The following is a 24,162-nucleotide window of genomic DNA, read 5'->3' as shown; positions in this document are numbered from 1 at the left end:
CGGACACTGGTCACGTGCGAGATGACGCGCTTCTGCGTCGTGGGGCTGCTCTGGGCGCTGATCTCCGCCGGCTCCTGCCTGGGAGCGGACCAGCTCTCGTGTCCGACGTTTCGCAGGGTGACCAACCAGGGCGCAGCGGGGGCCGTTGAAGTCCTTGCCAGGCCGGTGCCAGGTATGCCACCGTCCATGCACAGTCCTCGTCATCCTCCTCATCTTACTCATCATCCTCAATCGCTCTCAGCGCTCACTGCGGGGAGGGGGCGATCGATGCCAACTCCGGCCGAGACTCCGGCAACCTCGCCCAGAGTCCCGGCGAAGGTAGCTGCGACCCTGAGCACGAGGCTCCGCCGCTTGGAACACCTCGAGATTCCGTAAACAGTCAATAAACAAAAGTAGGTTGTAAATAACGGGGGAGTGTTGGTGGTGGGGGGGCGCCTTGGGAGAGAGGCGAGCTTTTACAGAAATTGAGTCAGAATCAGCTTCGAGTTGCTTCGTCTATCCTGGAGGAATCACGGGTCAGACCAGGTCCCCCCACCACCCACCACCCCCCGCCTACTGAAGTTGCCCCCAAGGGTTTGTAGCGATTCGAGGTGGGACCCAGGCCGCTGGTGCAACCGCCATCGCTCCCTTCCTTCTGCCAGGTCACCTCCAAACGGTCGCGAGCCGGGTGGCTGCTGCCGGCATACCCCGGCACACGACCCCCGACCCGAGTTCGATTCCCCGGCTCGCGGGCCGCCAACAGACAGCGGCGGTTGTCTGAACCGGCCGTGGGCCTCGCTTAGGTCGACTCGGCCGTAAATGAGTGGCTGGTGTGGTGCGTAACAACAACAAAACACTTGATACAGCTCTCACTTGATACAGCTGTCGGGCTGTGACGGTTCCACCTGAAGACGGAAGCTTGTGTTGCCTCCGAAACGTCGTGATTTTTATTCTATTTTTATTTTGCTTTTATTAATTTTAAGTTTTTTACCTACGTGACTTTACCGAAAAAACCTAAGAATACGCAGAAAACACATCGCCACCAGGGAGACGAAGGGTTGCCGGGTGTGGTGATGGCCAAAATCTGCCGCTCTATAGCCGTGCCGGCCTTAATAGGTGCTCGCTAACAGCAGCCAAACATCTTCTTGGTTCTTTTGCTAAAGTCACGTAGAAGGGAAATAATAAAATAATAAAAATAAAACATAATAAAATACAATTCTCACGACGTTTCGGCCACAACGCAAGCAGCCGTCCTCAGACGCTGTCTTTCCGACAGACCTGTTCTTCACCTGAGCACGGCTGGTAAACCGAAGGACCACTGCCAGTAGCAAAATATAAGAATAAGATTTCGAAGACAATCGATATACTATCAGAGCATGTGTTCGTCACGCACCTGGGGGGGGGGGAGGTCAGAGATTTGTGACGATGTGTGACGAGGGGGGGGGGTTGAGAAATGTGACGTCACATCAAAATGCGCAACACGTTCTACTTTTTAAATCCTTTATATTAAGTTCACTTGCTTGCTTGCGCGCTTACGACCGTGCAAATTTTTCGGTCGTTTTTTAACCCGCTTCCCGTGATCCAATCGAGCTGACATTTTCCACACAGACTCGTTGTGCGTGACAATTAATTTTCGTGAAAACATTTTTCCAAAATTTTACACTTTTTAGGAACAAAAATTTATATTTAATTACCAATTGCTTAATGGTGGCAGGCAATCATCTGACCCATAGGTGGCAGCCATCTCAAGCCAGAGGACGAGAGGACTCTAGCCGTCACGCATATAAAGGATTTATAGTGAAAAACTTTGTTTTTATGGGTTAATTTTTTAAGAAATGTTTTCTCCTACAACATCAGAGTGCAGCGCCACATTAAATACGCACTACAATGACAATAGTTTTAAAGCGATTTTAAGCAGGTTTCGCGTGACGTCATTTATGGACGGTCCCTTAATGCAGACACGATACCTTGCAAAAGGTTTCCGTTCGGTGTCGTAACATCTTAACACAACTGTTGTATTGCCAGCAAGGGTTAAACCTATTGTCATACGAAGGACCACTGTAGCTCATTTGATGCTGAGTCGACCTAGGGGAGGCCCAGGACCGGTCCAGATAATCACCGCTGGTGTTGGTGACCCTGAGCAGGAATCACAAACTCACACGCAAAGACAAAGATCCCCCCGTATAGCTTACACAGACTGTAGGGGCAAGTGCTGTTAGCGAGCACCGATGAAGGCCGGCACGGCACACGAGGGGGTGGGTGGCCAGCACCACGCCCGCCCGCCTTCGTCTCCCTAGTAGCCACATTTACACACTGCACCAGATACTCATTTGAGGCCGAGTCGACCTAGTGGAGAGGGGGGGGGAGGCCCGTTTCAGATAAATCGTCACCGGTGTTGGCCGCGAGCGGGAATCTTAACTCGGGTCGCCGGGTTCGTAGCGCAGCGTGGCGCCTAACCGCTGCGCCACCGCTCGTTCGATGCGAACGCGTGCGTGACCGCGGCTGTAAAACTCGCTCGGGTAACCCCTCGAAACAAACCCCCCCCCCCTTCGCCACCGCGGGGTTATCGACCCAGCTTGCCAACAGCCCCCCACGGCCAAGAGAGCCCCCCCCCCCCCCTCCACCCCTGTGCTTTAACTCGGACCGTGGAAGCAGCGAGTCGAACCCTGCAAGCTCAGCGGATAACGGTGGCCAGGAGATGTTAACTACCTCGCTTGGTGTGCAGGTGGTCGTGGGTTCAATCCCGACCCTGCCGCCTGCTGCTGTATATTTGGAGTTTGCGTGTCTCTCTCATCATCATCATCACGGTGGCTAGGAGATGTTAACTTTATCGCTTGGTGTGCAGCAGGTCGTGGGTCCGATCCCGACCCTGACGCCTGCTGCTGCTGTATATTTGGAGTTTGCGTGTCTCTCTCATCATCATCATCACTGTGGCTATGAGATGTTAACTACCTCGCTTGGTATGCAGGAGGTCGCAGGTTCGATCCCCACCCTGATGACTGTTGTATACAGGGAGTCCCCTACTTACGAACGGGTTAGGTTCCAGAGTTCTGTTCGTAAGTCGATTTGTTCGTAATTCCAGCTTTACTCCCGTCGATTTCAAACGTGTTGTACGGCGTGTACACTAAACACGGGGAATGGCTTTAAAAGTTGTATGATCTCCTGTAGATGCCACCGGTTCTTCGCGTTCCGCAGATGTAGATGCCACTGGTTCTTCGCGTTCCGCAGATGTAGATGCCACTGGTTTTTCGCGTTCCGCAGATGTAGATGCCACTGGTTCTTCACGTTCCGCAGATGTAGATGCCACTGGTTCTTCGCGTTCCGCAGATGTAGATGCCACTGGTTCTTCACGTTCTGCAGATGTAGATGCCACTGGTTCTTCGCGTTCCGCAGATGTAGATGCCACTGGTTCTTCACGTTCTGTAGATGTAGATGCCACTGGTTCTTCACGTTCTGCAGATGTAGATGCCACTGGGTCTTCACGTTCTGCAGATGTAGATGCCACTGGGTCTTCACGTTCCGCAGATGTAGATGCCACTGGTTCTTCACGTTCTGCAGATGTAGATGCCACTGGTTCTTCACGTTCTGCAGATGTAGATGCCACTGGTTCTTCACGTTCTGCAGATGTAGATGCCACTGGTTCTTCACGTTCTGCAGATGTAGATGCCACTGGTTCTTCACGTTCCGCAGATGTAGATGCCACTGGTTCTTCACATTCTGTAGATGTAGATGCCACTGGGTCTTCACGTTCTGCAGATGTAGACGCAACTGGTTCTTGACGTTCTGCAGATGTAGATGCCACTGGGTCTTCACGTTCTGTAGATGTAGATGCCACTGGTTCTTCACGTTCTGTAGATGTAGATGTCACTGGTTCTTCACGTTCTGCAGATGTAGATGCCACTGGGTCTTCACGTTCTGCAGATGTAGATGCCACTGGGTCTTCACGTTCCGCAGATGTAGATGCCACTGGTTCTTCACGTTCTGCAGATGTAGATGCCACTGGGTCTTCACGTTCTGCAGATGTAGATGCCACTGGGTCTTCACGTTCTGCAGATGTAGATGTCACTAGTTCTTCACGTTCAGCAGATGTAGATGCCACTGGTTCTTCGTGTTCTGCAAATGTAGATGCCACTGGTTCTTCTTGTTCTGCAGATGTAGATGCCACTGGTTCTTCACGTTCTGCAGATGTAGATGCCACCACCGCCATATATTGCGCGGCGGTTTAACTTACGAATCTCGGTCCGAACAGGCAACTGGACACACGGACCAGGTTTGTTCGTATCTCTGAAAGTTCACAAGTCGGATGTTCGCTAATAGAGGAGTCACTGTATTTGGAGTTTGCGTGTCTCTCTCTCCCCGTGGTCGTGTGGATTTTTCTCTGAGTCCTCCGTTTTTTTCCATTCCACATTCAGAATCAACATCATCACGCGGTTAGAGTGTTTGGTTGCTGTCAATGTCCACGTGATGGGCCATTTCGTTGAGCTATCATTTGTGTGCCAGGTCGCTTCTGAAAAAAAGAGCTGCATAGCTCAGTGGGCCTTGCCTGCTAAAATTCTAAATAGTTGATTTTGTTTTTAGTTTAACAGTTTCACAATCGGCTTCTTTTCCGGGGTATACGTCGTTGGTCGTGTGGGTATAATGTAAACAAAAATGTTATTTACAAACCGGCGGGACGTTGAAATTCCAAGCAAAATATTCCACGATATCTTTTTTTAATTCAAGGATTTCTTTGGAGATTAATTCCATAAACGGCAATAACAACAACAACAACCGCCATTCATCACCAAGAGGCGGTGACATCACCGGTGACATCACCGCCTCTTAACCCGTGCCAGGCTAAGTGCCATCGCGTGAAATGTGCACGGCTCCCTGCTGGCAGGAGGAGGTCACGGGACAGATCCATTTACCGTGGAATGACCGACTGAGATGACTGGATAATGCACCACCTGTGACCCCTACTGTGCCAGCTCGCTGCGTTTTAGCTGCCCGGCGCTCCGCTCGTTGTTGTGAGCGTCGCTGCTCCGTCCTCCGTTGTTGTATTCAGACTCGTAGAGAAATAAGTAAAATATATTTTTTAAACTTTTTTTAAAAACACGCTTTAATGAAATGTACGAGTAATGGAAGAACTCCACGACTCCAGGAAGTGGCCCCGAAGCTTGCCATGACGTAAGGGGACCGTGGTCAATTAGACCCAAGCCGAAACATAACATATAAAAAATATTGTTTAAAAATATGTATTATTTTGTATGATAGAAAATAGTATTGTCATCACTACGACACAAGTATACCAAGTTTGCAGTCGATGCCACATTGGGAAGTGGGTTAAAATTGAGTTACGAGATTTGAGGATACAACAACGACAACAACAACAACAACAGAGTGAGTTAAATTAAAGCGTGTAAGTAATAACGCCGAGATTCGAGCGGTGAACGGGACACCACCAACTTGTAGACGTCTCGGGAAACGGGGTTTAAGTGGCTAAGTGGGCCACGCAAGGCACCTTGCACGCAGGCCGAGATGTTAAGTGGGGGGCTTTGGTGGACCAATACAGTTATTTTATTTAAAATTCTCTTCCGGTTGCATTCCGATGACGTACACGTAGGTATACGTCATCGGAACTGGGAAAGGGTTATCACGAACAGCCCCCCCCCCTCCTCCCAACTACTGGTCTTCCCTCAGAATGTTAGTTACCTCTCCCTTGTTAGTTACCTCTCCCCCTGTCCCTCTTTCCCCTTGCCCTCTCTCTTTTTCCCCTCTCTTCCTCTACCCCCCCTCTCTCCTCCCTCTCTCCTCTCCCCCTCTCCCTCCCCCTCTCCCCCCCCCTCTCCCCCTTCCCCCCTATCCCCCCTCTCCCCCTTCCGCCCTATCCCCCCTCCCCCCTCTCCCCCCTCCCCCCTATCCCCCTATCCCCCCTCTCCCCCTTCCCCCCTATCCCCCCTCCCCCCTATCCCCCTCTCCCCCTCCCCCCCTCCCAATATAAAGCTTCAAGTGCCCCCGCACGTGGCCCCCACTTGGGGGGGGGGGGCAGCGAGCTCCCCCCTCCCTCCGCCCACTTGGTCCAGTTCACGGCCGCGCCAAATTCGGGGTTCCCCCATCTGCTCGGTGATCGCCGCCTTGATGATGATGATGAGGAGGAGGAGGATGATGATGAGGATGAGGAGGATTATGATGAGGAGGATGGTGATGATGAGGAGGAGGATGGTGATGATGATGATGGTGATGATGATGATGGTGATGATGATGAGGATGATGATGATGAGGATGATGATGATGATGAGGAGGAGGAGGAGGATGGTGATGATGATGATGAGGATGATGAGGATGATGAGGATGATGATGGTGATGATGATGAGGAGGATGATGATGAGGAGGATGGTGATGATGAGGAGGAGGATGGTGATGATGATGATGGTGATGATGATGATGGTGATGATGATGAGGATGATGATGATGAGGATGATGATGATGAGGAGGAGGATGGTGATGATGATGAGGATGATGATGAGGATGATGATGGTGATGATGATGAGGAGGATGATGATGATGATGAGGAGCTCACCCGGTTCCTCCCGATCCCCCGGGGACCAGGCGAGGGAATCGATCGCGGGGGGCGGGGGGGGTGACGCAAGGCCTCGCGTCTGCACACGGCACTGCCGTCGATTGATTGATGGCTGTTTGTGCCTGTGCGTGTGGTGTGTGTGTGTGGGGTGTGTGTGTGAGGTGGAGTGTGTGTGTGTGGGGTGTGTGTGGTGGGGTGATGTGTGCGTGGGGTGTGTGTGTGTGTGGTGTGTGTGTGAGGTGGAGTGTGTGTGGTGGGGTGGGGTGCGTGTGTGTGGGGTGTGTGTGTGTGTGGGGTGTGTGTGTGAGGTGGAGTGTGTGTGGTACGGTGGGGTGCGTGTGTGTGGGGTGTGTGTGTGTGTGGGGTGTGTGTGGGGTGTGTGTGTGTGTGGTGTGTGTGTGGGGTGTGTGTGTGGTGTGTGTGTGTGTAGTGGGGTGGAGTGTGTGTGGGGTGTGGTGGTGTATGTGTGGTGGGGTGGTGTGTGTGTGTGTGTGGGGTGTGTAGTGGGGTGTGTAGTGGGGTGTGTGTGGTGGAGTGTGTGTGTGGGGTGTGTGTGTGGGGTGTGTGTGTGGGGTGTGTGTGTGTGGTGTGTGTGTGTGGTGGGGTGGTGTGTGTGTGTGGGGGGTGTGTAGTGTGGTGAGTGTGTGTGGTGTGTGTGGGGTGTGTGTGGGGGGGGGTATGTGGGGTGTGTGTGTGGGGTGTGTGTGTGTGGGGTGTGTGTGTGTGTGTGGGGTGTGTGTGTGTGGGGGGGGGGTGTGTGGGGTGTGTGTGGGGTGTGTGTGTGTGGGGTGTGTGTAGTGGGGTGTGTGTGTGGGGGGGGGTGTGTGTGTGGGGTGTGGTGGGGTGGTGTGTGTGTGTGGTGGAGTGTGTGTGTGTGGTGGGGTGCGTGTGTGTGTGGGGTGGAGTGTGTGTGGGGTGTGGTGGAGTTCGTGTGTGTGTGTGTGTGTGGTGGGGTGCCTGTGCGTGTGTGTGTGAGGTGGAGTGTGTGTGTGTGGTGTGTGTGTGGTGGGGTGCGTGTGTGGGGTGTGTGTGTGGTTGGGTGTGTTTGTGTGGGGTGTGTGTGTGGTGGGGTGTGTTTGTGTGTGGTGTGTGTGGGGTGTGTGGTGTGTGTGTGGTGGGCTGTGTGTGTGTGGGGTGTGTGTGTGTGGGGTGTGTGGCGTGGTGGGCTGTGTGTGTGGTGGGGTGCGTATGTGTGTGTGGGGTGTGTGTGGTGTGTGAGTGTGTGGGGTGTGTGTGTGTGTGGGGTGTGTGTGTGTGGGGTGTGTGTGTGTGTGTGGGGTGTGTGTGTGTGGGGTGTGTGTGTGGGGTGTGTGTGTGTGGTGTGGTGGGCTGTGTGTGTGGTGGGGTGCGTGTGTGTGTGTGGGGGGTGTGTGTGTGTGGGGTGTGTGTGTGTGGGGTGTGTGTGTGTATGATGTGACAGTGCACCGGGTAGCGCGCTGGCGCTACCAACCCGGCGGCCCGAGTCCGATTCCCGCTTGCGTCCCAAACAACAGCGGCGAATACCTCCAGGGGGGCCTCCTCCTTCTGCCTCTAGGTCGACTCAGCCTCAAAAATACGCACCGGGGAGACCCCAATCGGTACCTCGGGGGGGGGGGGAGCGGGGGAACTTTGTTGTTGTTTCAATCTTCATTTGAAGCTTTCGTGAAAGCAGGAATCCATGCTCGTTGGTTTTTTCGGTAAAGTCACGTAGGTAGAAAAACACTAGATCACGACGTTTCGATCGCAACACAAGCAAATCGTCATCAGGTGGGACAACCACAGCAGCAGGCGAATGGCAGAGGTCGCAAACGGGTTTTGATTCCTTACCCGTACCAGTACCCGGCCGCACCAGGGTCGCAATCGGGTACCCGATACCCGTACCCTACCCGATACCCGGCTACTTGTACCCGGCCGGGTATCGGGTAGGGTACGGGTATCGGGTACCCGATTGCGACCTCTGGGATGAAGCCATGTTGCAGGCACGGGTGGGTTGATTATAGGAACTTGGATTGTGAGAAGAGTCAAGACGTTGGGAAATGAGTGACAAACGGTTACTCACCAGTGACTCACGGCCTACCCGTACCCGGCCGCACCAGGGTCGCAAACCCATACCCGTACCCGGCCGGGTACGGGTAGCCGGGTATCGGGTAGTGTACGGGTATCGGGTAGGGTACGGGTATCGGGTAGGGTACGGGTATCGGGTACGGGTAGCCGGGTATCGGGTAGGGTACGGGTATCGTGTAGGGTACGAGTATCGGGTAGGGTACGGGTATCGGGTAGGGTACGGGTATCGGGTAGGGTACGGGTATCGGGTACGGGTAGCCGGGTATCGTGTAGGGTACGGGTATCGGGTAGGGTACGGGTATCGGGTACGGGTAGCCGGGTATCGGGTAGTGTACGGGTATCGGGTAGGGTACGAGTATCGGGTACCCGATTGCGACCTCTGGCAAGAGGTCTGCCGTGGCACGAGGTTATATAGTAGCAGTAGGGGGGGGGGAGAGAGGGGGGGAAGGGGGCGTGGCAGGAAGTAGACCCCGTTGTTGTTGTTGTTGTTCTTCTTCTCACCCCACCCACCACCACCCACCCTCCCCCACCCCCACAAGGCCATCACTTGTCGGTGTGCCGCCCGCGCGCCCTCTCCTGCTGCTCGCGCTCCGTGGAGGCCCAGCTGGGCCCAGCCGCCCGGCTGGACCTGCAGCACCTCGTGGAGGAGAGTAGCCACTTCCCGCTGGCCGCGTTCCAGTCGCAGTACAGCAAGATGGACGGTAACGCGGCTTGCGGCACGCGGCACACGCGGCCACGTGGCACGGTTTGGTCACTTGGTCACTTCCACTTAGCACGGTTTGGTCAATTGGCACGGTTTGGTCAATTGGCACAGTTTGGTCAATTGGCACAGTTTGGTCAATTGGCACGGTTTGGTCAATTGGCACGGTTTGGTCAATTGGCACAGTTTGGTCAATTGGCACGGTTTGGTCAATTGGCACAGTTTGGTCAATTGGCTCAGTTTGGTCAATTGGCACAGTTTGGTCAATTGGCACGGTTTGGTCAATTGGCACGGTTTGGTCAATTGGCACGGTTTGGTCAATTGGCACAGTTTGGTCAATTGGCACGGTTTGGTCAATTGGCACGGTTTGGTCAATTGGCACGGTTTGGCTACTTGGCACGGTTTGGCCACTTGGCACGGTTTGGCCACTTGGCACGGTTTGGCTACTTGGCACGCTGCTGCTGCTCGCTGTTGTTGTTGATCTCAGTTTGTACCACCGGACGTAGCCGACCCCGCTAAACGGAGGTTGCGGGGGAAAGGACACTAAACTATACGTATCTGCGTGAATCTGTGGGTCTCTGCGTGAGTCTGTGGGTCTCTGCGTGAGTCTGTGGGTCTCTGCGTGAGTCTGTAGGTGTCTGAGTGAGTCTGTGGGTTTCTGCGTGAGTCTGTGGATCTCTGCGCGAGTCTGTGGGTCTCTACGTGAGTCTATGGGTCTCTGTGCGAGTCTATGGGTCTCTGTGTGAGTCTGTGGGTCTCTGCGTGAGTCTGTGGGTTTCTGTGCGAGTCTATGGGTCTCTGTGTGAGTATATGGGTCTCTGTGTGAGTCTGTGGGTCTCTGTGTGAGTCTGTGGGTCTCTGTGCGAGTCTATGGGTCTCTGTGTGAGTATATGGGTCTCTGTGTGAGTATATGGGTCTCTGTGTGAGTCTGTGGGTCTCTGCGTGAGTCTATGGGTCTCTGCGTGAGTCTATGGGTCTCTGTGTGAGTCTGTGGGTCTCTGCGTGAGTCTGTGGGTTTCTGTGTGAGTCTGTGGGTCTCTGCGTGAGTCTATGGGTCTCTGCGTGAGTCTATGGGTCTCTGCGTGAGTCTATGGGTCTCTGTGTGAGTATGTGGGTCTCTGCGTGAGTCTGTGGGTTTCTGTGTGAGTCTGTGGGTCTCTGCGTGAGTCTGTGGGTCTCTGTGTGAGTATATGGGTCTCTGTGTGAGTCTGTGGGTCTCTGCGTGAGTCTATGGGTCTCTGTGTGAGTATATGGGTCTCTGTGTGAGTATATGGGTCTCTGTGTGAGTCTGTGGGTCTCTGCGTGAGTCTATGGGTCTCTGCGTGAGTCTATGGGTCTCTGTGTGAGTCTGTGGGTCTCTGCGTGAGTCTATGGGTCTCTGCGTGAGTCTATGGGTCTCTGTGTGAGTCTGTGGGTCTCTGCGTGAGTCTGTGGGTTTCTGTGTGAGTCTGTGGGTCTCTGCGTGAGTCTGTGGGTCTCTGTGTGAGTATATGGGTCTCTGTGTGAGTCTGTGGGTCTCTGCGTGAGTCTATGGGTCTCTGCGTGAGTCTATGGGTCTCTGTGTGAGTCTGTGGGTCTCTGCGTGAGTCTGTGGGTTTCTGTGTGAGTATATGGGTCTCTGTGTGAGTCTGTGGGTCTCTGCGTGAGTCTGTGGGTCTCTGCGTGAGTCTATGGGTCTCTGTGTCTGTATGCCATCCGCGCGCCCTCTCCTGCTGCGCGAAAATGTTTCAAAACCACTCACAGATTAACACGACTGTCTATCATCATCTCTCTCTTCTGTCCTACCCCTTCCTTCACCCCCCACCCCCTCCGCTAGACTACATGGGCGACCTGCTGCGGCGTGCCGAGGCCTCGCTGCACGACATGTTCGTGCGCTCCTACGGCGTCATCTACACCCAGAACGCGGACCTCTTCCTGTGGCTCTTCTCCCAGCTGCGGCTGTACGCTGGCGTGAGCGCCCCTCCCCCGCCCGCCCCCCCCCAGCCCCCCCACCGCCGGACCCCCGGCGGGCCCTCCCCCGAGTCCCGGCGGTCTCGGCGCGGACCGGACGCCGACGCCGACGCCGGCGATCGTGGACGGAGGGGCGCAGTGCCGCTCGCCGACCGGGGAGGGAGATCTCCCGGGGTGGGGGGGCGACGTGGGGAGGACGACGGTGGACGGCCAGAGCCGGACGGGAGGACGAGGAGGAGGAGGAGGGAGTCCCCCAACATCCACCCGCGTGGGTCGGAGGCGGAGGGGACGCTGGGAGAGGGGAGAGCTGACGAGGCATCGAGCGGCGCGAGGGCGACGGTCGTCCTGGAGCCGTCGTCACGGGAGACGTTGTCACGGGAACCGTCGTCACGTGAGCCGTTGTCACGGGAGACGTCGCCACGGGATCCGTCGTCACGTGAGCCGTCATCACAGGATCCGTCGTCACATGAGCCGTCGTCACGTGAGACGTCGCCACGTGAGCCGTCGCCACGGGATCCGTCGTCACGGGAGCCGTCATCACGGGATCCGTCGTCACGTGAGCTGTCGTCACGGGATCCGTCGTCACGTGAGCCGTCGCCATGGGAGCCGTCGTCACGGGAGCTGTCGCCACGGGAGCCGTCGTCACGTGAGCCGTCGCCACGTGACCCGTTGTCACGGGAACCGTCGTCACGCAGTGCGGTCCAGGATGCACGTGAGTGAAGCGTGTCGTGGAGCGGAGGTGCTGAGGTTAGCGCGTCGCGCAAACGAACCCAGTGACCCGAGTCCAATCCTCGCTCACGGCCAGCAACACCGGTGACGATTATTTGAACCGGTCCTGGGCCTCCCCTAGGTCGACTCAGCCTTACTATTATCGATGGTTGTGCTTTCTCCCCAACTGCTTGCTGTCGATGTTCTCAACGCAGAATCGGCACTGAGAGGTTTCTCTTTCCAACGTTGTTCTGTTTCAGGCATCCAAGCACCGATTTTCATCTCCTTATCATCATCACCATCACCACCGTCAGCATCTTCGTCATCATTTTCTTCAACCGCATCATCATCATTATCATCATCATCACCACCACCAGCACCACCTTCATCATCATCCTCATCATTATCATCATCATCTTCATCATCCTCACCACCACCACCACCATTATCATTCTTATCACTATCATCATCATCCTCACCACCACCATCATCATCATCTTCATCAACCTCACCATTACCACCACCACCACCATCATTCTTATCACTATCATCATCATCTTCACCATTACCACCACCACCATCATTCTTATCACCACCACCATCATCATCATCTTCACCATCCTCACCCTCACCATTACCACCACCATCATCATCGTCCTACTCATTGACCCCATCGTCGCTCTCGTCATCGTCGTCATCGTCCCGCGCCGCCGCCGCCGTCGACCTTGCCGAGGTGATGTCGGAGTTCTGGTCGCAGCTGCTCGAGCGAATGCTGCAGCTGCTCAACCCCCAGTACCGCTTCTCGGACGGCGACCTCGAGTGCGCCGTCAAGCTCGCCGAGAGCCTGCGGCCCTTCGGCGCCGCTCCCCGCAAGCTGCTGGCGCAGCTGGGCCGGGCGGCGCTGGCCACGCGCTCGCTCACGCGAGGCCTGCGGCTCGCCGCCGGAGTCGCCAACGCCACGCGCACGGTCAGAGGCTGTGTGTGTGTGTGTACGTGTGTGTGTGTGTCCGTGTGTGTGTGTGTGTCCGTGTGTGTGTGTGTCCGTGTGTGTTCGTGTGTGTGTGTGTCCGTGTGTATGTCCGTGTGTGTGCGTCCGTGCGGGTGTGTCCATGCGTGTGTGTGTGTCTGTGTGTGTCCATGTGTGTGTGTCCATGCGTGTGTGTGTGTCCGTGTGTGTGTCTGTGTGTGTGTGTCAAGGTGCACATGGCCTGGCACAAGCGTCGTGGTGACGTCACCGCCACTTAGTAGTGAATGGCGGTTGTTGTTGTGTTGTTGTTGTGTGTGTCCGTGTGTGTGTCCATGTGTGTGTGTGTCTGTGTGTCTTTTCATCGGTTGCTCATGATCATTAAGGACCTTCATGATGGTGAGCGGGCCCGGGTAAAACTACGTGGCCGGGAGTCGGAGCCTTTCCCTGTACACCTTGGGGTGCGACAGGGATGTCCTCTGGCTCCCACATTATTTAACATCTATTTCGACTGCGTAGTTCGTGAAGCCTTCAATAGCTGTACCGGGGGAATTTCCATCTGGTACAGAAACAATGGGAGGCTGGTCAATGCCGGGTGCGGTCAAGGGATGGCTCCCTATTGCTCAACCACGTTATGTATGCCGATGACCTGGTAATTGCTGCTCACTCAGAGGAGGAGTTGGAGGCGCTGCTGCTGAACCTGGAGCGTGCCACTAAGAGGTGGGGCCTTACCATCAGCCCCACCAAAACTAAGCACCTGCCTGGGTATTTTGTACCATCGGACACTCCACCCCCACTTCTCCCAATCGGTGATGGGCTAGTTGTGGAGAGAGTGGAGAGTTTCCCATACCTGGGCAGTGTGCTCATGAGCAGCTATGGTTTGACAGAGGTCTTGCTCCGAATCAGTCGAGCGGCAATATCTCTTCATCAGTTGCGTAACGCTGTGTGGAAGCTCCCTGGTCTGTCACTCGGCACGAAGCTTTGGGTCTTTTTAGCAACAATCATGCCCTCCCTTCTCTACGCTCGTGTAATGTGAGGGTGCACCTGGGTGATTAAGTGGTCACACCTAATTGATAATGATTGACTCTACCGGTCCAGGCCCATAACCAATGGGGAGAGGTGTAGGGGCGTGGCCCTGACGTAATGCGAAGGTTACACCGGGAAGGAGATGATTGGCTCTGCTGGCTTCAGCCACAGCCAATTGGGGGGACGAGTTAGGGGCGTGGTCCTGGGGCCGTAGGATGGGATCTGGAAGATTCCAGGGAGGTCACCCAGGACTGGCTGAGAGGCACCACGTGACCCAGGGATTAAAAGGGGCGGAGATGGGAAACACGTGGTCAGAACTGGAACGAAGGGGGAAGCAACGCGGGAGCGCGGGGTCCAGAGCCTGCCACGTGGCAGCGACAGTCATCTCTCTCTCTATCCCTCCCTCTCACGCTGTCTGTCAACAGTGTCAAGGAGTCAGATTGCAGAGGAGTCCGTACGATGAGAGCTGTGGAAGAAAGATAATAAACAACACTGATTCCAGAAGTTGCCTCCGCGACCTTTATTACACTTGTGAAACATGGACCCCTATGATCGACCATCTTCGCTGGTTAGAAACATTTAGGCTGGCCTGCCTACAATCCATCCTGGGTTTAACCAGGCTGGATTGTCTCCTCCCCACGTCTCCCCACGTCTCCTCCCCACGTCTCCCCCCCCCCCCCCCACGTCTCCTCCCCACTCCCCCACACGTCTCCCCCCCTCCACATCTCCCCACGTCTCCCCACGTCTCTCCCACCCCCACGTCTCCCCCCACTCCTCCCCACGTCTCCCCCCACGTCTCCCCCCCCCCACGTCTCCCCCCCCCACCCCCACGTCTACCCCCCACTCCTCCCCACGTCTCCCCCCCACGTCCCCCCCCCCACATCTCCCCCCACGTCTCCCCCCCCCCCCCACGTCTCCCCCCCCCCCACGTCTCCCCCCCCACGTCTCCCCCCACGTCTCCTCCCCCTCCACGTCTCATCCCCCCCCACATCTCCCCCCCCTACGTCTCCTCCCCACGTCTCCCCACGTCTCCCCCCCCCCCCCTCCCTGCGTCTCTCCCCGCCGTGCAGGTTCCCCTGTCGGCCGAGTGTGTGCGCTCCCTGGTGCGCATGTGGTACTGCCCGCACTGCGGTGGCGCCACTGCCGTGCTGCTGCCGCCCTGCCACGCGTACTGCCTGAACGTGCTCAAGGGCTGCCTGGCGCACACCGCAGACATGGACGCAGCCTGGAACAGCTTCATCGGTGAGCACCGCGCGCCCCCCCCAGTCCTTCGTTCCCACGATTCGCTCCCCCCGATTCATTCCACTGTTTCATTCCCCGAGTCATTCCACTCAATCAGCCTGGAACAGCTTCATGGGTGCGCCCCGTGGGCCAGCCCAGCCCTTCGTTCCCAAGATTCGTTCCCCCCGATTCATTCCACTGTTGCTTCTCTAATTCATTCCCATGATTCGTTCCACTGATTCATTCCCCGATTCGTTCCACTGATTCATTCCCCCGATTCATTCTACCGAATTGTTCTCCCGATTAATTCCTCTCGAGCTTTCTCCGATTCATTCCACTGAATCATTACACTGATTAATTTCACTGATTAATTCCGCCAATTCTTCCCCCCCCCCCCCCCCGATTTATTCCCCCCCGATCCATTGCACTGATTAGAATCATCCTGCTACGTAAACTTGCAGGAACGACCTCGCGGGGGGGGGGGGGTGCCTCAGCCGATTATCCTGCAAACTGCTGCCCTTCCCTCGCTGCTGCTGCTGACGGTGACGATGATGATGACGACGATGATGATGACGATGATGACAATGACGACGATAATGACGATGATGATGATGACGACGACGATGATGATGACGATGATGATGACAATGACGACGATAATGACGATGATGATGACGATGACGATGATGATGATGACGACGCTGATGACAACGATGACAACGATGACGACGATGATGACGATGGTGACGATGACGACGATGACGACGATGACGATGATGATGACGATGATGACGATGATGACGATGACGACGATTATGACGATGATGACGATGGTGATGCCGATGATGACGATGATGACGATGACGACGATGACGACGATGATGACGACGATGACGACAATGGTGACGATGACGACGATGACGATGATGATGACGATGACGATGATGATGACGATGATGACGATGACGACGATGATGACGATGATGACGACGATGACGACAATGGTGACGATGACGACGATGACGATGATGATGACGATGACGATGATGATGACGATGATGACGATGACGACGATGACGACGATGATGACGACGATGACGACAATGGTGACGATGACGACGATGACGATGATGATGACGATGACGATGATGATGACGATGATGACGATGACGACGATGATGACGATGATGACGATGGTGATGCCGATGATGCCGACGATGATGACAATGCCGACGATGACGACGATGATGATGCCGATGATGTCGATGATGATGCCGATGATGTCGATGATGATGCCGATGATGTCGATGATGACGACGATGATGACGACGATCACGACGATGATGACGACGATCACGATCCGCTCCGGTGGCAGAGTCACCACCCCCTGGCTCGTGCACAACCGCACGTCCTATCCGGGACTCCCAACTCGCCCGTTCCGCCGAACGTTCACGCCGCGCGGCATCAACCGAGACCCCTTCTTGCCCGGCCGAGAGCGCGCTAACCACTGCGCCACCGTTCCCCACCTCACGACGCAGACGCGATGCTGCAGCTGACGGAGCGACTGGAGGGTCCCTTCAACGTGGAGACGGTCCTGGCTCCGATCGACGTGAGGATTTCGGACGCGATCATGCACCTCCAGGAAAACAGCGTCCAGGTGTCCACGCAGGTGATTCGCAAGTGCAAATCACGACGGCGATCGCCGCGATCTGTTCACAGGGCGACACTCGAAAGAATTCGGCCGCTTGGCACGCCGTGTTCACGCTGCGGTACGTGGTACGGTGATGCAGTACGCGGAACGGTGATGCAGTACGCGGAACGGTGATGCATGTGCGTGTGTGTGTACACAGTGTGTGTGTTGGGGGGGCATAGGTGGTGCATTAACCAGTCATCTCGGTCATCTCAGTCAGTCGAACCCGTGGCACCTGCTGGGTCTGCCCCGTGACCTCCTGCCAGCGGGCGTTCGACACTTCACGTGGCCTCAAGGTGCACATGGCCTGGCACAAGCGTCGTGGTGACGTCACCGTCACTTAATGGCGAATGGCGGTTGTTGTTGTTGGGGAGTGGTGGTGTAGCGGTTAGCGCTACGCTGCGCTACGAACCTGGTGACCCGGGTTCGCCCAACTTCGCCGTAGCTGCATCATTCGCAGGCGGCAGTGTCTCCGATTGAGCGCGGCGCTCATCAGACAGGCGTCTCCTCCTGCTGCTGCTGCTGCTACTGCTGCTGCTGCTGCTACTGCTGCTGCTGCTACTGCTTCTACTGCTACTGCTGCTACTGCTGCTACTGCTGCTGCTGCTACTACTGCTGCTGCTGCTACTACTGCTACTGCTGCTACTGCTGCTACTGCTGCTGCTGCTGCTACTGCTGCTGCTGCTACTGCTGCTGCTGCTACTGCTGCTGCTGCTACTGCTGCTGCTGCTACTGCTGCTGCTGCTACTGCTGCTGCTACTGCTGCTGCTACTGCTGCTGCTGCTACTGCTGCTGCTGCTGCCACTGCCGCTGCTGCTGCCGCTGCTGCTGCTGCCGCTGCTACTACTGCTACTGCTGCTACTGCTGCTACTGCTACTGCTGCTACTGCTGCTGCTGCTACTACTACTGCTGCTGCTGCTACTGCTGCTGCTACTACTGCTACTGCTGCTGCTACTGCTGCTGCTACTGCTGCTGCTACTGCTGCTGCTGCTACTTCTGCTGCTGCTGCTACTGCTGTTGCTGCTACTGCTGCTGCTGCTACTGCTGCTGCTGCTACTGCTGCTGCTGCTGTTACTGCTGCTGCTGTTGCTGCTGCTGCTGCTACTGCTGCTGCTGCTCCTGCCGACGGCTTCAGCGAGGGCCTTCGTCGCTGTGTGTCCGCTCCCACGCGCCCCCAGATCTTCGCGGAGTGCGGCATCCCCAACCCCGGCAGGGCGCACCAGGCCGGTAAGGGCGCGGCGCCGTCCGGCTACGGCGGCAGGGGGAGGGTCGGCACGAGTCGCCCGCCGGCTCCCACCGCCTCGCCCAGCACCACCATCGTCCACCTGGTGAGGTCGTGGGTCCCCCTTCCCCACACCCCTCCCCCCTCGGTGTTCAGGTCAAGGTCGTTCAAGTTCATCCCCCCGTCCCATCCCGTGGGTGGAGTCGTTCAGGTCGGGGTCGTTCAAGTCGCCCCCTAGGGGCTTCTGGTTGAGAAGGAGGTCGCCCGGCAGCGCGAGAGGCTTTGGGGTTCGGGGGTCACCAGCTCGACACCGAGGCAGGCGCGCAGACGGAGACGCCAGCGAACGCGAGCCCGATGCTCCCACGATCCACTCCCTCCCGCCTCCTCTCCCTCTCTCTCCCTCTCTCCTGCGCCGGATTGACGATGCGCCGTTAATTATCGTTCCATAGATCAGCGCCGTGACCGCCGCTTGCCACTCCGCCTGCGATCGTTGGCCGTAATGACTTTGCCCGTAACTCCTCCGGCGGAGCGCGCGCGCGTGTGTGTGTGTGTGTGCGAGAGTGTGCGTGTGTGTGTGTTTGTGTGCGTGTGTGAGCGTGTGTGTGCGTGCCTGTGTGTGTGTGTGCGAGAGTGTGCGTGTGTGTGTTTGTGTGCGTGTGTGAGCGTGTGTGTGCGTGCCTGTGTGTGTGTGTATTTGTGTGGGGAGCAGTAGATTAGAGGTTAGCGCTACGCTGCGCTATGAACCTGGCGACCCGGGTTCGATTTCCGCTCACGATCAAAACACCAGTAACGATTATCTCAACCGGTCCTGGGCCTCCCCGAGGTCAACTCAGCCTTAAATGAGTACCTGGTGCGGTGTGTAAACATCGCCACTGGTGGAGACAAAGGCGGCCGGGCGTGGTGCTGGCCACCCACCCCCTCGTGTGCCGTGCCGGCCTTCATAGGTGCTCGCTAACAGCACTTGCCCATACAGTCTGTCAAGGCTACACGGGGGATCTTTGCCTTTGTAGGCGAACGCACCTTTCCGTGGGCACCGGAATTTGAGCCACGTGGTGCCCCCCTCCAACCCCCTGCACCCCCCCACTGCCCCCCCCCCCCACTGCCCCCCCCCCCACACTGCCCCCCCCACATCCCCCCCCCCCCCCGTGGTGCAGGTGCGGGAGGCGAGGGACACCCTGCGCAGGATGAAGTCGTTCTGGGCCTCGCTGCCGTTCAGCGTGTGCAGCAGCGCGGAGCGCGTCGCCGCGGAGATCTCCAGCGAGGAGCGCTGCTGGAACGGGGAGGGGGAGGGCAGGTGGGGCCGTCTCTTCCTTCCCACAGAGCCGTCTCTCCCTTCCCTCTGCCAGCCCCCCCCCCAGAGCCGTCTCTTCCTTCCCTCTGCCGGATCCCACCACCCCCCCCCCCCCCCAGGGACACCCCCCTCTTAGCAGGACAACCACGGCGGTTGACCTCCCGAAAATCAGACCACCACGACTGGGTCTCATCGACCCCCAGAGGAACGACACGACGATGACGATGACGATGATGACGATAACGACGATGACGATGATGACGATGATGACGATGACGACGATGACGACGACGACGATGACGATGATGACGATAACGACGATGACGACGATGACGACGACGATGATGACGATGACGACGATGACGACAATGATGACGATGATGACGATGACGACGATGATGACGATAACGACGATGACGATGATGACGGTGACGACAATGATGACGATGATGACGATAATGACGATGACGACAATGACGACGACGATGACGACGACGATGACGACAATGATGACGATGATGACGATAATGACGATGACGACAATGACGACGACGATGACGACGACGATGACGACAATGATGACGATGACAATGACGACAATGACGATGATGACGGTGACGACGATGACGACGACGACGATAACGTTGACAACAATGATGACGACGATGACGATGCCTCTCTCTCTCTCCCTCGCTCTCCCCTCTGCAAGGTATCTGCGCGACGTGGTGGGCGATGGCTTGGCCCAGCAGAGGGACAACCCGGAGGTGAAGGTGGACGTCACCCGGCCCGACCTGCAGTCCCGCCGGCAGATCATGGCGCTGCGCGTCATGACCAGTCAGCTTCACGGAGCCTTCCACGGCCACGACACACACTTCGCCGACAGCAGTGAGCACTGCCCCCCCCCCCCCCGCCCGCCCCCCCCCCCCCAGACGCGCCACCCACTGTGTTGCCCCCCCTTCTTTAGCGCCCCCCTTTCCTGATGAGTAAGGAATGGTGGTGGTGGTGGTGGTGCCTCTTGAGGCTCGGAGCCCTTCTTCTTATAATAATTATAGAGTTTCGATTTAAAGCTTTTGTGACTGCAGGGATTCATCTTCTTGGTTCTTTCGGTAAAGTCACATAGAAGGGAAATAATAAAATAATAATATTTTTTTTTTTATTATGTTTCATTTTTATTACTTTATTATTTCCCTTCTACGTGACTTTACCGAAAGAACCAAGAAGAAGAATAATAGGGGGTTTTTCCCCTTTATTCTGGCAACAAAACTGAAACCTTTTGACAAGGAATCCTGTTACTGCATTAACCGCGATACTTGCCGTCAAAAACTCAAACAAAACCCACACTCTGATAACACGATGCATCGTCCTTGATACTGATTGTTCGAGGCCCTCGGTCGACCTCCGAACCGCCCCCCCCCCCACCCGTGTAGGCCTCGGCAAGGTAAGGTAAAAGTTAAAAGGTAAAAACAACGAGCCTACCTTTACCCTACCTTTTACCTTACCACAATACAATCACTCTACCCTTACCTTTTACCCTTTAGCAGGTAAGGTAAAAGGTAAAAAGCAACGAGCCTACCTTTTACCTTACCTTTTAACCTTACCCCATACAAATTACCCAATTACAGGGTAATTACTAGGGAACTACTACACATGAACAAGGTTTATAACGGTAAATGCTACAAGGTAGAGCGCTTTAATCATATAGAATACTCTCGATGATTCCAATTTTACACGCTTTCTGTTAACTCACTCTGTCTGTTGTTGTTGTCGTCGTTGTTGTTGTTGTATCCTCAAATCTTTAAACTAAATTTTTACCCACTTCCTAATGTAGTATCGACTGCAAACTTGGTATACTTATGTCATACTGATGACAATACTATATTCTATCATAAAATCCTTTATTATATATTATGTTTCGGCTTGGGTCTAATTGTCCACGCTCAACTGACGTTGGCTGTAATTGGCCACGGTCCCTTACGTTGTGGCAAACTTCGGGCCACTTCCTGGAGTCGTGGAGTTCTGCCATTACGAGTACATTTCATAAAAGCGTGTTTTTAATAAAGTTTGTTTTAATATTACTTGTTAAATGTAGGCCACGGACTGCGCCACGGAGCTTCTCGCGGTAAACAAGGCACCGTATTTACCGGGTAATACTTTGCGCTACCTTTACCCTACCGGGTAATTACCTTTACCCTGTACCCTTTACCTTACCACTTGGCATGTCGACATCTTTACCCTTTACCTTTACCCTTTTACCCGGTAAAAAGGGTAAATTACCTTACCTTGCAGAGGCCTACCCCGGTGTGTGTGTGTCCCCCCCGGCAGGCGACGAGTGGGGCTCTGGCAGCGGGGACTGCGGCGGCGGCGAGGACGCGTCGTGCCCGAGGCCGGCGGAGCCGCCCCCCCGCGCGTCGCTGACGCCGTCCTCTGGGGGACGTTCACACGACGGGAGTCCATCACGGGCCACTCCTCCCGCGTCCTCGTCCCGTTCCGCTCTTGGACTCCTCTCAGCCGCGCTCGCCGCGATGCTCCGGCGATTGCAATAGGGGTGGGGGTCGAGCGAGCGAGTATGTACGTGTGTACACAGTGTGTGTGTTAGGGGGCATAGGTGGTGCATCAGCCAGTCATCTCGGTCATCTCAGTCAGTCAGACTGGTACTAGCGGTGTCAAGATCGGCCTCTGTAGAGGAGGCTCGTCAAGGACGCTACTACTGGGCAGTTGGAGGCAGTCGCCCTCCAACAACAACGGAGGGTGGAGGAGCGACGCTCACAACAACGAGCGGAGCGCCGGGTGGCTAAAGCACAGCAAGTTGGTACAGTAGGGGGCACAGGTGGTGCATCAACCAGTCATCTCGGTCATCTCAGTCAGTCGACCCGTGGCACCTGCTGGGTCTGCCCCGTGACCTCCTGCCAGCGGGTGTTCCACACTTCACGTGGCCTCAATGTGCACCTAGCCTGGCACAAGCGTCGTGGTGACGTCACCGTCACTTAGTGGCGAATGGCGGTTGTTGTTGTTTGGGAGCGGTGGTGTAGCGGTTAGCGGTACGCTGCGCTATGAACCTGGCGACCCGGGTTCGATTCCCGCTAACGGCCAACACCAGTGACGATTATTTGAACCGGTCCCCTGGGCCTCCCCTAGGTCGACTCAGCCTCAAATGAGTACCTGGTGCGGTGTGTAAACATCGCCACTGGGAGAGACAAAGGTGGTCGGGCGTGGTGTTGGCCACCCACCCCCTCGTGTACCGTTCTGGGCCTTGATAGGTTCTCACTAACAGCACTTGCCCCTACAGTCTATTAAGGCTACACGGGTGGGATATTTGTCTTTGTGTAAGCAGGTGCGCGTGCAGGCGTAACGACTCTCGGCCACGCGGACTGTCGAGGGTTTCTTTATTTTGATCGGTCGCTTCACAGCGACGGCTCTCAGACAGCGACGACGCGAAGACAGCGCCCCCCGGGACCGCGACGACCCCGACTTCCACAGCAGCCCCGAACCTCGCTCCTCGCTCCTTTTTAAATCATTTATATTAAGTTCGCTTGCTTGCTTGCTTGCGCGCTTACGACCGTGCAAATCTTTCGGTCGTTTTTTTAACCCACTTCCCGTGATCCAATCGAGCTGACATTTTGCACACAGACTCGTTGTGCGTGACAATTTATTTTCCTGAAAAAATTTTCCCAAAATTTGACACTTTTTAGGAATTTTTTATTTTATTTAATTACCAATTGCTTAATGGTGGCAGGCAATCATCTGACCCATAGGTGGCTACCATCTCAAGCCAGGGGACGAGAGGACTCTAGCCGCCACGCATATAAAGGATTTATAGTGAAAAACTTTGTTTTTACGGGTTAATTTTTTATCCCCGGCGTGGCCATCGCTCCGCCTCATGGCCACGACGCCCTTACTTCTCCAACTCTCTGGCGAGTTCCCGAATCCTTCCTGGAGATTCCAGATCGTTCCCTTCTCTGTCACCTCGCCTGTAATTACCACTTGCGGCTGCTAGCCTTCTATATTGTCTTCACGCCTGTAATTACCACTCGTGGCCGCTAGTCCACGCACTGTCTTTACACAAGTATTAATTTTTCACTGCTAGACGGGAGTAGGCATGTGACCAGTGATTGCCTCTGCCACAGTGAAAGGCTACGCTGGACATGGTGTTGCCGGATGCGGCCATATTTTCAGGATCAAGGACGTGTACATATGTGTGTTCTGCAGATGCCACTGGTTCTTCACGTTCTGTAGATGCCACTGTTTCTTCACGTTCTGTAGATGAAGATGCCACTGGTTCTTCACGTTCTGTAGATGTCGATGCCACTGATTCTTCACGTTCTGTAGATGTAGATGCCACTGGTTCTTCACGTTCTGCAGATGTAGATGCCACTGGTTCTTCACGTTCTGTAGATGCCACTGGTTCTTCACGTTCTGTAGATCTAGATGCCACTGGTTCTTCACGTTCTGTAGATGTAGATGCCACTGGTTCTTCACGTTCTGTAGGTGTAGATGCCACTGGTTCTTCACGTTCTGCAGATGTAGATGCCACTGGTTCTTCACGTTCTGTAGATGTACTGTAGATGCCACTAGTTCTTCACGTTCTGCAGATGTAGATGCCACTGGTTCTTCGCGTTCTGCAGATGTAGATGCCACTGGTTCTTCACGTTCTACAGATGTAGATGCCACTGGTTTCTCACGTTCTGCAGATGTAGATGCCACTGGTTCTTCACGTTCTGCAGATGTAGATGCCACTGGTTCTTCACGTTCTGCAGATGTAGATGCCACTGGTTCTTCACGTTCTGCAGATGTAGATGCCACTGGTTCTTC

General features: G+C 55.5%; 1 protein-coding gene across 2 annotated transcripts; it reads left to right on the top strand.

The window, feature by feature from the left end:
* On the top strand, positions 1-24,101 carry LOC144948886 (uncharacterized). 2 transcript variants are annotated; one of them, XM_078878593.1, is made up of 10 exons: positions 1-172; positions 9,121-9,282; positions 11,098-11,943; positions 12,200-12,906; positions 15,000-15,171; positions 16,689-16,819; positions 18,019-18,168; positions 19,217-19,356; positions 20,063-20,238; positions 21,676-24,101. In XM_078878593.1, exons 1-10 carry the CDS (start codon positions 22-24, stop codon positions 21,894-21,896), a joined length of 2,856 nt encoding a protein of 951 aa, XP_078734719.1. In that variant the 5' UTR covers positions 1-21; the 3' UTR covers positions 21,897-24,101. The 2 variants fall into 2 exon arrangements, with proteins under 2 accessions (XP_078734719.1, XP_078734720.1); XM_078878594.1 differs by lacking the exon at positions 1-172 and adding an exon at positions 7,885-8,115.
* Positions 24,102-24,162: the final 61 nt, after the last annotated feature.

Source organism: Lampetra fluviatilis, chromosome 51 (assembly GCF_964198595.1).
Source record: "Lampetra fluviatilis chromosome 51, kcLamFluv1.1, whole genome shotgun sequence".
NCBI classification, from domain to species: domain Eukaryota; kingdom Metazoa; phylum Chordata; class Hyperoartia; order Petromyzontiformes; family Petromyzontidae; genus Lampetra; species Lampetra fluviatilis.
Note: the sequence above shows the minus strand (reverse complement) of the source record. Positions and strands in the feature narration are given on the sequence as shown.